The sequence below is a fragment of the Erithacus rubecula genome (assembly GCF_903797595.1).
Source record: "Erithacus rubecula genome assembly, chromosome: 2".
In the NCBI taxonomy this organism is placed as follows: domain Eukaryota; kingdom Metazoa; phylum Chordata; class Aves; order Passeriformes; family Muscicapidae; genus Erithacus; species Erithacus rubecula.
In genome coordinates this window covers 89,658,316-89,670,704 of record NC_136685.1, presented here as the reverse complement: position 1 = coordinate 89,670,704, position 12,389 = coordinate 89,658,316, and the positions used below count along the sequence as shown (strand labels likewise).

General features: G+C 37.1%; 1 protein-coding gene across 3 annotated transcripts in view; it reads left to right on the top strand.

Annotated features, from left to right (window-relative positions):
• The window catches only part of USH2A (usherin), a 363,259-nt gene that overhangs the window by 285,806 nt on the left and 65,064 nt on the right, over positions 1–12,389 (top strand). For all 3 annotated transcript variants that reach the window (XM_079297512.1, XM_079297514.1, XM_079297513.1), the window contains 7 exons: positions 190–400; positions 1,232–1,429; positions 2,004–2,158; positions 3,965–4,163; positions 9,838–9,945; positions 10,499–10,682; positions 11,419–11,576. In XM_079297512.1, the coding sequence (XP_079153638.1) occupies positions 190–400; positions 1,232–1,429; positions 2,004–2,158; positions 3,965–4,163; positions 9,838–9,945; positions 10,499–10,682; positions 11,419–11,576 (1,213 nt within the window). The remainder of the gene's footprint in view (positions 1–189; positions 401–1,231; positions 1,430–2,003; positions 2,159–3,964; positions 4,164–9,837; positions 9,946–10,498; positions 10,683–11,418; positions 11,577–12,389) is intronic.

Sequence of the window (12,389 nt, the reverse complement as noted above, 5' to 3'; positions counted from 1 at the left end):
AACATTAGTGGTCAAAGATAGTAGATAGACCAAAGGCTGATAGGGTCTTCTATATGCTAGAAATATCAATGTATTCAAGGTGGTGGAGTGGTTTTTGTGTTATATAAAGATAGAGAAATACTAATGGAAGCATTTATAGAAAAAGGAAAATGTGGGAAATATATGTAAATTTGCCTGTGTATTCCTTAGGTAAAAGAAGAATGCAGGGCTAATACCCTTTGCCCTTTATCTATGGAGGAAACAGCACACTGTGGAAAGTGTGACTTTGATCCTAAGGAGAATATCTGTGCATGGATAAAAGGTTCACAGAGTGCTACAGAAATAGAAGTAGAAGCAGGTGTATGTCCAGCAGAAGAGGAGACTGTCTACACAGGAGGTCCAACACAGTTCTCATTTACAGGTAAGGAAAAGTGGCAGGACTCACTGCTGACTTGCTAGTATAGTGAATTTGCTCTGGAGAAAAAGATGGCCTGAAAGCTATCAGATACCCTAATTAAATATGAGGCAATGTGAAGAAGGACATGGTTCTTCCAGAGCAAGTCCAGAGGAGGCCATGAAGATGCTCAGAGGGTGGGGCAGCTCTCCTGTGCACACAGGCTGAGACAGCTGGGGTTGTTCAGCCTGCAGGAGAGAAGGTTTCAGGGGGGGCTTGGAGCACCTTGCAGTACCTAAAGGGAGGTCTGCAAGAGAGTTGGGGAGGGACTTTTAACTAGGGCAAGTGGTGATAGGACAAGGGTAAATGACTTTGAGCTAAAAGAGGGCAGGCTTAGATTATTTATTAGGATGAACTTTACTATGAGGGTGATGAGGCACTGGAACAGGTTTCCCAGAGAAATTGTGGTTTTCCCATCTCTGGAATTGCTCAAAGCCCAGCTGGATGGATTTTGAGCTACCTGGTCTAGTGGAAGGTGTCTCTGCCCGTGGCAGAGGGGGTGGAACTAGATGGTCTTTAAAGTTGCTTCCAACCCAGGCCATTCTATGATTCCATGAATTGTAGTGAAGCTGAGTTCTTTTGAGAAGTAATTGTGGATCAGGGCAGAAACCTCAGGGATATGCAATGAGCAAAATTCTATGAGAAACTAATGTGTAAACCTGTTTTCAATAAAATTGATGAGAGCAATGGTCCTGTCTAAAGAATAACATCCATTTTTATCTATAAACCCAGAAAAAAAGAAGTTATTTTGTATTTTGGTAGGACTGAGATGACCTATATGTAATTTTCTTTTTTTAGATGTGAACCTTGAACCTTTTGTCACATATGAGTACAGGGTGGCTGCTTGGAATAGCTATGGAAGAGGTTTCAGTGAAATTAGCAGAGCTGTCACTAAGCAAGATGTGCCACAGGGTGTAAGTGAACCAAAATGGGCCAAAGTAGACAATCGGGAAGACATGATACTTCTGAACTGGGAGGAGCCACTTCAGCCAAATGGTATTGATACATTTTTTTAAACTGTTTTTTTTCTATCATTCCAGGGACAGTGTTCCAAAATCACAAAACTTATCTTAATTAACCTCTGTCACCTTTGTACATATATTTCTAAATTCTGCTGGCGGGGTTCTAGGTTACTATAATTTTCACTGTAAGTAAGAGGACAGTTTTCTTCACAGAAGACAATTTAGTATATCTTTACAAAGCACATACTAAAAAGTGCTCTTTGGAGAACAGTTGTAATTATAAGTGTACAATTAAGACCAGAAAATGGCAATCATCCTAAAAAAAAAAAAGGGAATTTGGGAGTAGGGCTGGTAGTGCTTATGTTTATTTCAGGAAATCTGGCTTATTATTTCCAAATTGTGAGGAAACTTGGAAGACCTCACTAAAAACTGGGATCTATGATGCAGATGTAGCTGGTAACTGAAATTTAGCATTTAATCAGAATGATTATCTGGTACTGTGGTCATGTAGATATTCCACAGAATATTTTCAGTATGCAGAGTAGGTTATCATCCCATCACACAGGATCCCCCAGCTAACAAAAGGGAAAACTTTCTCTCTGCAATAGGTGTTATCATTCACTACATCGTCCTCCGAAATGGAATTGAGCATTTCAGAGGAACAGAAAGGAGCTTCACAGACACCAGTGGTGTGCAGCCATACCAGGAGTATTCTTACCAGCTGAGAGCCTGCACTGTTGCTGGGTGCACAGACAGCAGCAAGGTTAGTGAAGTGGGCTTCATGGAAACTGGTACCAGGATCTTATCAGCCTGTGTGGCAACACTGAAATGCTTTTGGAAAGGTGTAATTTGGAGAAACGCTGATTATTGAGTAAGTGAAAAAAACATCAATATTCTGATTTGGATTCAGCTACTGACAGGTGAATATTTGGAACCCCAGGCTGATACAAGCAAATGGAGGAAGAAAGCAGTATCTCAGTCTTGGCAAAGCTGAAATTGCACTGTAGGAGCTGATGTTTGTTAAAGAGAAAGCTGTACATGGCAGAATAGAGTAAGGAATATTAAAATATGCTTTCTCTAAACCTGGAAATTAAATTTTTGCTTCTCACTAGGAGGTCTATAGCCTCTCCTTCCTTGCTATTTCTTAGATCATCTGTTTTAGTTGTAGTCTATCAATTTGTTCAACAAACTTCTTACTCTTCCACTCCAGTGGAAAAGCCTCCTTTCACTATATTGCTCTTTGCTGGCATTCTGTACCTGCACCTGCTTCAGGCTTTACTGTCCCTTTGTGTGCAGCCTGCCTCAGCTGGAGTTTTAAGCAAACGAGATCTCTTACCTCCCTTTCTCACAGTTTCATTTTCTTTTGTATCACTTTGAATCATGGGTGCCTTTCACCAACTTTACTAAAAACCAGCTCTGTTTTTTATTCTGCAAAGTACCTGCCTTATTCATCATTTGCAAAAATGATTTCTTAAGTAACCTCTTTTTCACAAGATTATTCTTGCCTCTTTGAAAATGAATTTCTAGGACTACAAGGGCAAGGTCTGTGGGGCAGAGGTGGGGAGTAATGACTATGTTTTGTAATTATTATACCTGTGGGATTGAACTTTTTTTTTATTTGCAGATGTTTAAATGTTTTTCTTATTCATGCAAATCTCAGCCAGAAGTCTAAAATGAAAAACACTGGTGCAGAGGGATGAAGATAGGTGGATAGTCCTCTGCCTGCACACAGAGCTGTGGTCTGGAAACTACGTAGGTTCAGTTGTGGCAACCACTGACCTGCTAATAAATCCTGCTTATTTCACTTGCCTGTAATTAAGGATTTTACTGTTGCAAACACTGAAGTCTGCAAGTGGGGACTGATTCCACCAAATGCACTAAGACAATATATTACAGGGGGCACATTTTATATTTACAGCATAATATAAATACTTTATAGTGGTAATAGCAGAAAAAGAAAAGTGATTCTCAAAGAGAAAATGTTCTGACTCACTTATTAAACCAATGCAATTTGAAAATGCCTCTTCTGTAGCTGATGGTGGAGTTGTGTCAATAGAAAATTACCCTTTTTTTTTTTTTTAGAAAGAACTTAACAAGTGCAAACTTATTCTATCTTTCAAAATCTTTAGATTACTTACAGAAGTATGGAGTTGCAGGTAACTACAATAGTGTTCAGATTGCATGGGTTATATGGAGGTTTAGCCCCATGTTTACTGGTGCTTAAAATATATGAAATCAGGCAGTTAAAATGCAGAGGCACTGACAAACCATATGGAAGAGAGTTATCAAGAGTTTTCAAGCAATACAGTTTTTTTTGTTTCACCCTGTGCCATACACAGCAGCTAAAACATGGTGAACCTGTTGTGATAAATTGTAGACACAGACTTATGTAATGTATTCAAGGTCAGATTTCATTGTGAAAAAGGAGGAAAAAAGTAACTACATCTCCAGCCCCTTGGTAATGATATGCCAGCCCAAACAACATTTTAAAACAAAAGTGACATTCTCATTGATCATGGTACCTAGTGTACTATTACATTAAATTGCTGTTTAATTCATATGTCTTCAGGTAGTTGCAGTCACTGTCCAAGGAGTCCCTGAGAGTGTTCAGCCACCAGAAGTCAGTGCTCTCAACTCCACAGCGCTGAATTTGAGCTGGGCTGCACCCAAGAAACCAAATGGGATCATCAGAGAGTACCAGATCAGTCAAGTGGGGAGAGGACTGATATACATTGGTGCTGCAGGCAGAATGCAGCACACAGTGTCAGGTAAGGAGGCAGAGCTCTTTGACAGCCTAATGTCCTGTCCTTAAGATATAAGACAGTATTAATATATTAAAAATGCCACTTGTCAGTAACTTTGAAATCCCCAGTACTGTGCACAGTTTGGAATGCTTTATCATGACTTTACATATCTTAAATTTATTTTTTTCAAATCTCTTTCATTTCTAGCTGCTGTTTGTTAAAATATTAATAAATTTCATTTCAAAATTTTAAAATAAATCTATCCAGCTCAATTGAAGATGCATGCTTTATAGTATGCTCAAGGACTTAAATATTCTGTGTAGTCCAGCCATCCCTTCACACAGATTCAACTCTCTTTTAACATGATGTGCAGTAATGCAGTTGTGAACGTGCTCCTGCAGCAGCAGTGTAGGATCCAGAAGGATCCAGTACTTTATATCTGAGATAATAAAAAGTAAGGGAAGACAAGGGAGGAAAGAACCCAAATTCTGTTTATAATATTATGTATTGCTTATAGCCATTTTCTATATACTTGATGAAAGAACCTTTATTCAGGGATTTTGGGGGAAAGCTTGGCTCAGACCTCATATGTATTATTTTCACATATTCAATTTTTAGTAATTTTTTGATGTTATGCTGAAATGCTTCTCTTGAACGCAGAGCAGGAACATAAGCATTATGGGATATCTTTTTTTTTCACTCTTTGACCTCAGGTTGATCATTGAATTTTTATATCTCACAAATGCATTAAGTTTTCCTTTTTTTTTTTTCCCCACAAGTAGGAAATTTCAAGATTCATATGTTGTACACACCATATGAGAGGCAGCCAAAGAGCAGAATTTGACTTAGGGCACATAAATCCTCTAGAGCATAGATGGCACTCTCAAGTACCCCTCAAAGCATGAGTTCTGAGTTGGGGTGGATCCCTTAGTGCTTCAAAAGAGTTTGTCTCTGCTGTAGTCACTCACAGAAGAGCAAGATTGCTGTTCCACTTTGACAATATCATGCTCAAGTGTGAAATTCATCAACAGTGTATTACTCCTATCTCCATATTCAGTGCTTCTGGACATGAGATATTAGCCAGAGTTGGTGGTACATTTTTTAGAATTGCTGTTGTAAGTTTGCACGGCAAAGAAGGAACATTCCAACAAGGAATGATTTATTGAACCCATTGAAAAATATTTCTCCTGCTCCTCCAAGGCAGTTATATCTCCATTTTAAGGCCAACAATACTTAAACCAGTTGCAAGTGAGAGGAAATGAAATTAATTCCTGAGAAAAAGGGATCTTTTTTTCTTTTGTGTGGCTGTTCTGCACTGTCCAGTGCAGCCATGTTAAGCCAGGAATGAAATAAGTGATAATTCCTCCTGACAGTCAAAATCAAATCTTTTGCTGTTTCCTTCATGAGCTTCCTTGGGTATTAATGTGAAACTCATGAAAGTGATTTAGCAATGTGGGTAATTATTGCTCTCTAAATTAAAGGAATATGATAAAAGAATCAAATTCACTTCATACGTAATCTCAAATGTTTGAACTGTTTGTCTTATTCCCTGCGGATATATGTTTTGATTTTCCCATTATCCTTGCTTTTTCTTTTTCTTTGTTATTTCCCTCTCCAAAACTGCCTGCTTTCCCCTGAGCAACAGTTGAACATTAATGAAGCTGTAGCATTAGTATTTGTGGAGACTTTGAATCTGGGGTCTCACAAATGGCAGACGTGAAGGCGAGCACCTTGCCACGGCACCATTGTCTTGCTGCTTATTTTTAATTACATCAAAGCTTTGGAAACATGATCCCACAAATGCTTTGTGGGAATAGCAGTGAATGTGCTCATCATGTGAAATCCATAAATTGCTTATAATCCTCTCAAGATGTTAAAAAAAGCATTAAGTAATTGAAGACAGGAAGTCCTCAGTTAATTATTTAGAGGTGTTATCAATGCTTTAAGCAAACTGAAGCATTTTCTGCTATCTCACTGAGTTGAATGCCACTGGGACCCAGGGGCAGCAGCCATCATCTTCTCATATTCTCTAATGCAAACAGCACATGGCAGCTTGTCAATAAAAGACCTTTTTATATCATTTATTACTGAACACTTCCAGTACCCTGTACAGAACAATTTGGATGACAGTTATGGCATTGTTTCACTTTGTGTTACTACTACTTTACAAATGGGCCTGCTAATGCTTTGCAGTGGGGCCAGGCAGAGGGTAAGACTGAGGAAAATAATTAGGGGAATTGTAAAAGAAAGCCAAGAGTGCCCTCTTCAGCAGCAGCAGGTGGCTTTATTAGAAAAGGTTTCTTCTCTACTCCCTCCTTTTAATGCACTGAAGTTAATATCCCAAGTAAGAGGCTTTATCAACAATTTTTCGGATAAATCATTTTTAGGTCAAAACCAAGGAGGATAATTAATATTTTTTTTAGTAAAAGAAACAATAGTATGGATACTTTATGGCTGAATAGTTGGAAATTCTTCGCTCTGAACATATTCTCCATTTCAGGGCGATGAAATCTGAAGAGAAAACAAAGTGTTGCCACTGGTCCAGTCCATCTCCATATGCAGCCCTGAATCATTAATAATATTTATCTGAAGGGAACTCTTGGGGGTGGAGGGGCTGTGTGAGGCTGTGGTCAGCAGTCTGACATCCTCCTGAGTGAAATTCCCACGGCGGGCCCGGGAGTGTTATCCTGGGAGCTAATTACTGACCTTGCTGGAGCCACAGCCACAAATGGAGACAAACAGGATCACAAGGAATTGATTTAGCTAATAGAACAATGCATTCTTAAAAAAAAAACCCCTCTGTTCCACAGCCTTTTGGCAAATGACAAATGCTGCGACAATATAATAGACTGCTTAAGTTGACCAAAAAAAAAAAAAAAAATCTCCACAATAATAAACCAAAAAAGAATAGGAGGGGAGAAATATCCTCTAATGAACAATTAAATAGAGACATTAGAAAAGGAGAATGCTGCTTATATTTCAATATTATCTTACTTTTTATTTTTATTATCAATGACATACATAGATTTGCACAGAGCTTTCCAAAGCATGTACAAGACAAGGCATCTAATGCAAATCTTTAATAATCTAGATTAAAAAAAATCTGCTGTGACTGCTCCACATATGGCTAGAATTTCAGGTATCAGAATTTCACCCATAAATTTATTGAAACCATGTGCTCTTCTTTTAATGCTCATTTTTCTCTTTTAAGTGTAGTTGTAAATGAGTATTGCTTTATTATGCATGTTTCCTTTAAAAGTGAACATGACTCCCTTTAGGGGAATTCAAGTAATTTGTTGCCACAGTAATCTTTTCTATCCTGAAATGTTAAATACTTGGCTTTCCTCCATGCCTTTGCCTCTCTCTAGTCTGCAACTGTCATTTTCTCCTTCCTTACTTTTATACACAGTGTTCAGATGATTTTTCTTCTCTTCCAGTTCATGATTAGGTTACAGCAAGGGCTGTCCCTCTGAGTCATCTCTTTATTTTCTCTCCTTCACAACTTGTTTAATCTGTTAAGCAGCCTGCATGTCTTCCATTCAGCATTTTACCTTCCTACATAATTGCTGCTTCTTTCACTCTATTTGTTTGTAATATATTTTAATTACAATATCTTGGTACAGGGTGTAAGCAAGGATTTGTTTATAAACAAAGATCTTTCACAGGCTTTTTCATTGCCACAGAATTGCATTGTTCTTGAAATAATTCTATTTAGACACAGGAGCTACATCAAAAGTACACTGTTAAGACCACAAAGCCACATGCTTAAAAATTGACCTGTATAATACCTATGAATTGACCTGTATAATCCTAATTCAGCCTCTTCCACACAAACAATCTACATTGCACAGCAGTACAGTCATTTGTTCACAGGGTTACTGCCTTGTTCAGTGCACAGTCTTCCTCTTCCAGGGAGGAATAAAATGAAGCTCCTGCATGGAGAACTGCTGCCTCAGCTTTGGCTGTGTTTGGTGGATTAATTCCTTCTGGGAGTCTCAGTGTAGATGGGTTTAATTCTGCTCCTGCCCAGAGCTACATTCCCTCTCAAGGGTCCCAGGTCCCAGGCATCCCAAATGGTTTCCTGGCAGCTCCAAGGAGATTTTTGGTTCTCCCAGTCTCTTTGAGTCGGTGTCCTGATTCTGAGAGAAATTGTTTTCTTTTAATTTTGTGAACTTATGGCGTTTTTTTATTTTTATGGCATTGGCTGGGGGACATTTTTTATTTTGGTACTGTTTTAAGACATTTGGAATGCTCAGCAGGTTGCTATTAGTAAAGCACCTGAACACTCTAGGGGTGGATGCTACAAGAAAAAATCTCAAATTACAATTAATCAAGCCAAATACCACATGTTGGAGGCAGTTTTAGAAAGGACTGTGCCACAAAGCCTGAGAACATAAAGGGGTCAGTTTGTATTGTACAATGTCCTGGCACTGGGATTTTTTAGTTTTTGAGTGTTTAGTTTTGCAATTTTAATATTTTCAAAGAGTTTTAGTGTATAATTTGCTTCTTTTTGTACTTTTTGTATCCTTTACATTCAGGAACAGGAATCTTTATTTAATGTATTATGAGGTGTTAACAAGGGGGTCCTTAAACAGGTGAGAAAGGAGTGTTCAGTGTTTGTGCCTGGTGATATCTGAAAGATCAATTTTGATAAATATCTGAAAGAGCAGTTTAGCAAAGGTGCTGTGTTGTTTGCTGGAGGGTGCTGTGTGAGGAAGGCTGACCAGCAGCTCAGGCTGGGCTCTAAGGAGATCTCACAGTGGTCTGCATCTTTTACAGCTGAACTACAAGAAGCTTTTAATAGCCTTAGAATTGACTATTCTAAAAGCACAGTGTCTTAGACAAATCATGAATGCAATTTTATGAAGATTCCCTAAAGTCAAATTCTTAAGCCACAGTCAATTTGATGTCAAATCTGAAGTCATCCACATTGCAGCACAAGGATGTTTGAAAATTTCCAATAAAAAGGCAAAGCAATATATTCTGTTTTTATCTCATTCAAGGGTACATAGAGGGTTTGAGCTGAAAAAAAAAATTTAAAATTACAGGTACCTAAAATTAATATCTTGTAATGTCAGTTCAGCTTGTAACTGCTTTGTAGCATTTATTGTAAAGTCATGTATCAAACAGGGAAAAAATAGAGGGAAAATTAAAAAAAAAAAAAAACCAGAAATTGGGAAAGTGGCAGGAGTATCCTTTGACTTGTTTGCAATGTAGTTGAAGGCTTCCTGTACGAGTGAGCATTTAACTATCTTATTATTGCAAATGTATTTGCAATAGATTTTCAAATTATTATTATCTATCTAAATTAACTATTAATAGATTTTTGGGCTTTTCAAATCCAAAATTCTAAGCAATTGCACTTTCAGGTGTTTTTCTGCATTGTAAGTGTCATCTAAGTTTTTTGATTTAAGGCTGATTCAGATATATGAGGGATATATATAGGTTCATGGCAGCAAAGACAGACATTCAGTCTGAATTGTTTTCTTGGACCATTTAATGATTTAGGATTTATGTCTAAATTAGTGAGAATTCACCATTTCAATCTTGTTCGGTGTAACAGAAGAATAGTTCAAACTGTATGTTTGCCAAAAGTACTGAAAGTTAACTTTAAGTCCAGTAACTTTCTTTACAGAGATATAATTTTTGGAATGATTGATGTCAACATCTCAACCTAACCTCTGTTTGCTCTTTCTAGGTCTGCAGCCATACACTAATTACAGCTTTGTGCTTATTGCATGCACATCTGCTGGGTGTGCTTCCAGCCAACCACTCTCAGGTCAAACTTTACAAGCTGCTCCTCATGGTAAGGGAGAAAGTCATTCTTACAGAAGTGCAAAAAGATGGTTATACAGGCTTGTATTTCCTGACCGATTAACAAGGTGCACAACTCCACTGTCATCCATCAAGCTATCATGTAGAAATTTACACAAGAGAATCTGTCTCTCTTGGAGTTTTTGTGTCTTGCCACATTTTCTTTGCTGCCTGGCATTGCCTTTCTACTTTCTTTTTGTGAAAATTTCCCCAAATTAATCTCTAAGTTCATTAGCTTTATTAACGAAGTTAGAGTTAGAAGATGAATATTTTTTAAAGCACAAATGAGTATGCAGAGACTACTGGGCATATAAAGGCTGCAGCCTTTGGCCTCATCCTCCATTAATCTTTACCTTGTCTAATTGGTTGCATTTGTTATAGGATAAATAGAGAAAATGTGTTAAATTCTGTCATTCTCCCTGGCAATGTTTAACGTTTTCATTACATTGCTGAAAACAGCAGCACAAGCATGGGGAAGGAAAAAAAAAAAGCAAACTTTTAATTTCTGTCATAAAATTAAAATAGTGTCATTTTGATTTTAACAGGGGTATGGCCAAAACCTCATCATATCATAGTCAGCTCAACAGAAGTGGAAATGTACTGGAGTGAGCCAAAGGAACCCAATGGGCTCATTATTCATTATCGATTATTTCGTGATGGAGAGCAGATTTTCCTGGGTGGCAGTACAGACCTGAATTTCACAGATGTTAACCTGCAGCCTAATAGTAGGTAAGGCATGTTAAAGAGCTCTGGTAACAGGTAAAAGGCCTTGAAAAATATAGGTAATTTTGTTAGTGAAATGTACCAAATATAACTTATTGTGAACAGAAGAAAGCTCTCTTACAATATTACTTTATTACTGAGAATTGGTAAAGCAGTCTTAGGAGAATTTCAAATATTAGAAATCAAAGAATTTCTATTTGTTGTTTTGTTTTTGAGGTCATTCTGATTCAAAGAAGCGAAGATCTTTTTTTTTTTTCCCCTCTTGAATGGTTTATTGGTAGCTCAATGGTAGATATTTTTCCATCATGGAATATACTCTGAAAATTTTCAGGTTTTATATGACAAACAGCACTGCACATGGTATATAATATTCCAGTGCATATTGAACATAGAGACTCAAAAGTGACTGTTTTTATAGTTTTTATAGAAGTTATTCTGAAATTAGTTTTGATACTTTTTGAGTCAATGCTTTTCTTGCTTAGTAAGTTAATTTGAATTTTACTATTAGTATTTAGTATAGTTTTTAGTACTAGCATTTTAGTTGGTATCTAAGGTTCTATGATTATTATTATTCTGTTACTTTTGTCACATTAAGTAAACTTAAATGTGGAAAACTTCACTAATGCAGTATTTGTAATACTCACTGTATTCACTTTAAATGGGTGAGAATGGAAATGTTCTGTTACTGATATGCCTAAAGCTTCTAACTGCAGTGTCTACTGATCTTTTTGTGTTTGTGCAGATATGTTTACCAGCTGGAAGCCAGCACTTGGGGCGGCAGCAACACTAGTGATAAATATGTTATACAAACACCAGTAGGAACACCAGAGAAAATTCATGTCCCATATAATGTCACAGTAATTGATGCATATTCTATATTTCTAGCTTGGGATGTGCCAGGTAAAAATGTATTTCTATGTAGTACTTTGTAGCAAAATGAAAGGATTGAAAAATTAGTATATCCAGGTAGGCAGCTGAATCATTCTGATATTTTTATTCTTCGTATTTGGTTTTAGTGTTTGTGATTTAAATAACCAGTGTCTAAAGCTCTTGTGTCCTAGAGACATATTATTTTAGTAATACTGACCTAGATACTTGACATGGGTATTGTGAGGTTTGGCTGAACAAAGCCATACATGTTTTGGTGTTGTCAATTATTACTGAGTACAAATATTAATGAAAAAAATCCAAAAAATTTTAAGTTTCCTGTTCGTACTAACCTGAGTTATCCCCAGAGAAACCTGAAAATCTTTAAGGTTGTGTGATAGAGATCCTGTGCTAGCTTTCACCTGATTGAGTAAATTTTACTTGCCTGAGCACCTCAGTGTAATGTGGATAAGTTAGCTTGTAGTATGGTGGATCAGCAAAGGCCCAGAAGTATTTTTACTCAAGTTACTCTTCTCCTGAACATGATCAAATGGCCTTCACCTGCTATAAAGCTGGGCTAGCAAGGAATAATTGAATTATAGTATCCTTTTATAAAAGAAACTATGCAAAGTTTCATCAATATAGATCATAGTTTAAGTATTGGTGCACTTTAGTTATGTTATAAAAATGATATGCTGTATTTATTGGGATAATGAGAGCCTTGTAATGAACAATCTTTCGTCTAGTCTTTTATCCAACAAGGTGTTTTCTAGTTTGGAGATACTGGGTTTTTTCAGTTTAAAATTACAACAGCTTTTTTAGAAACTTCAGATATTTGCATATTGC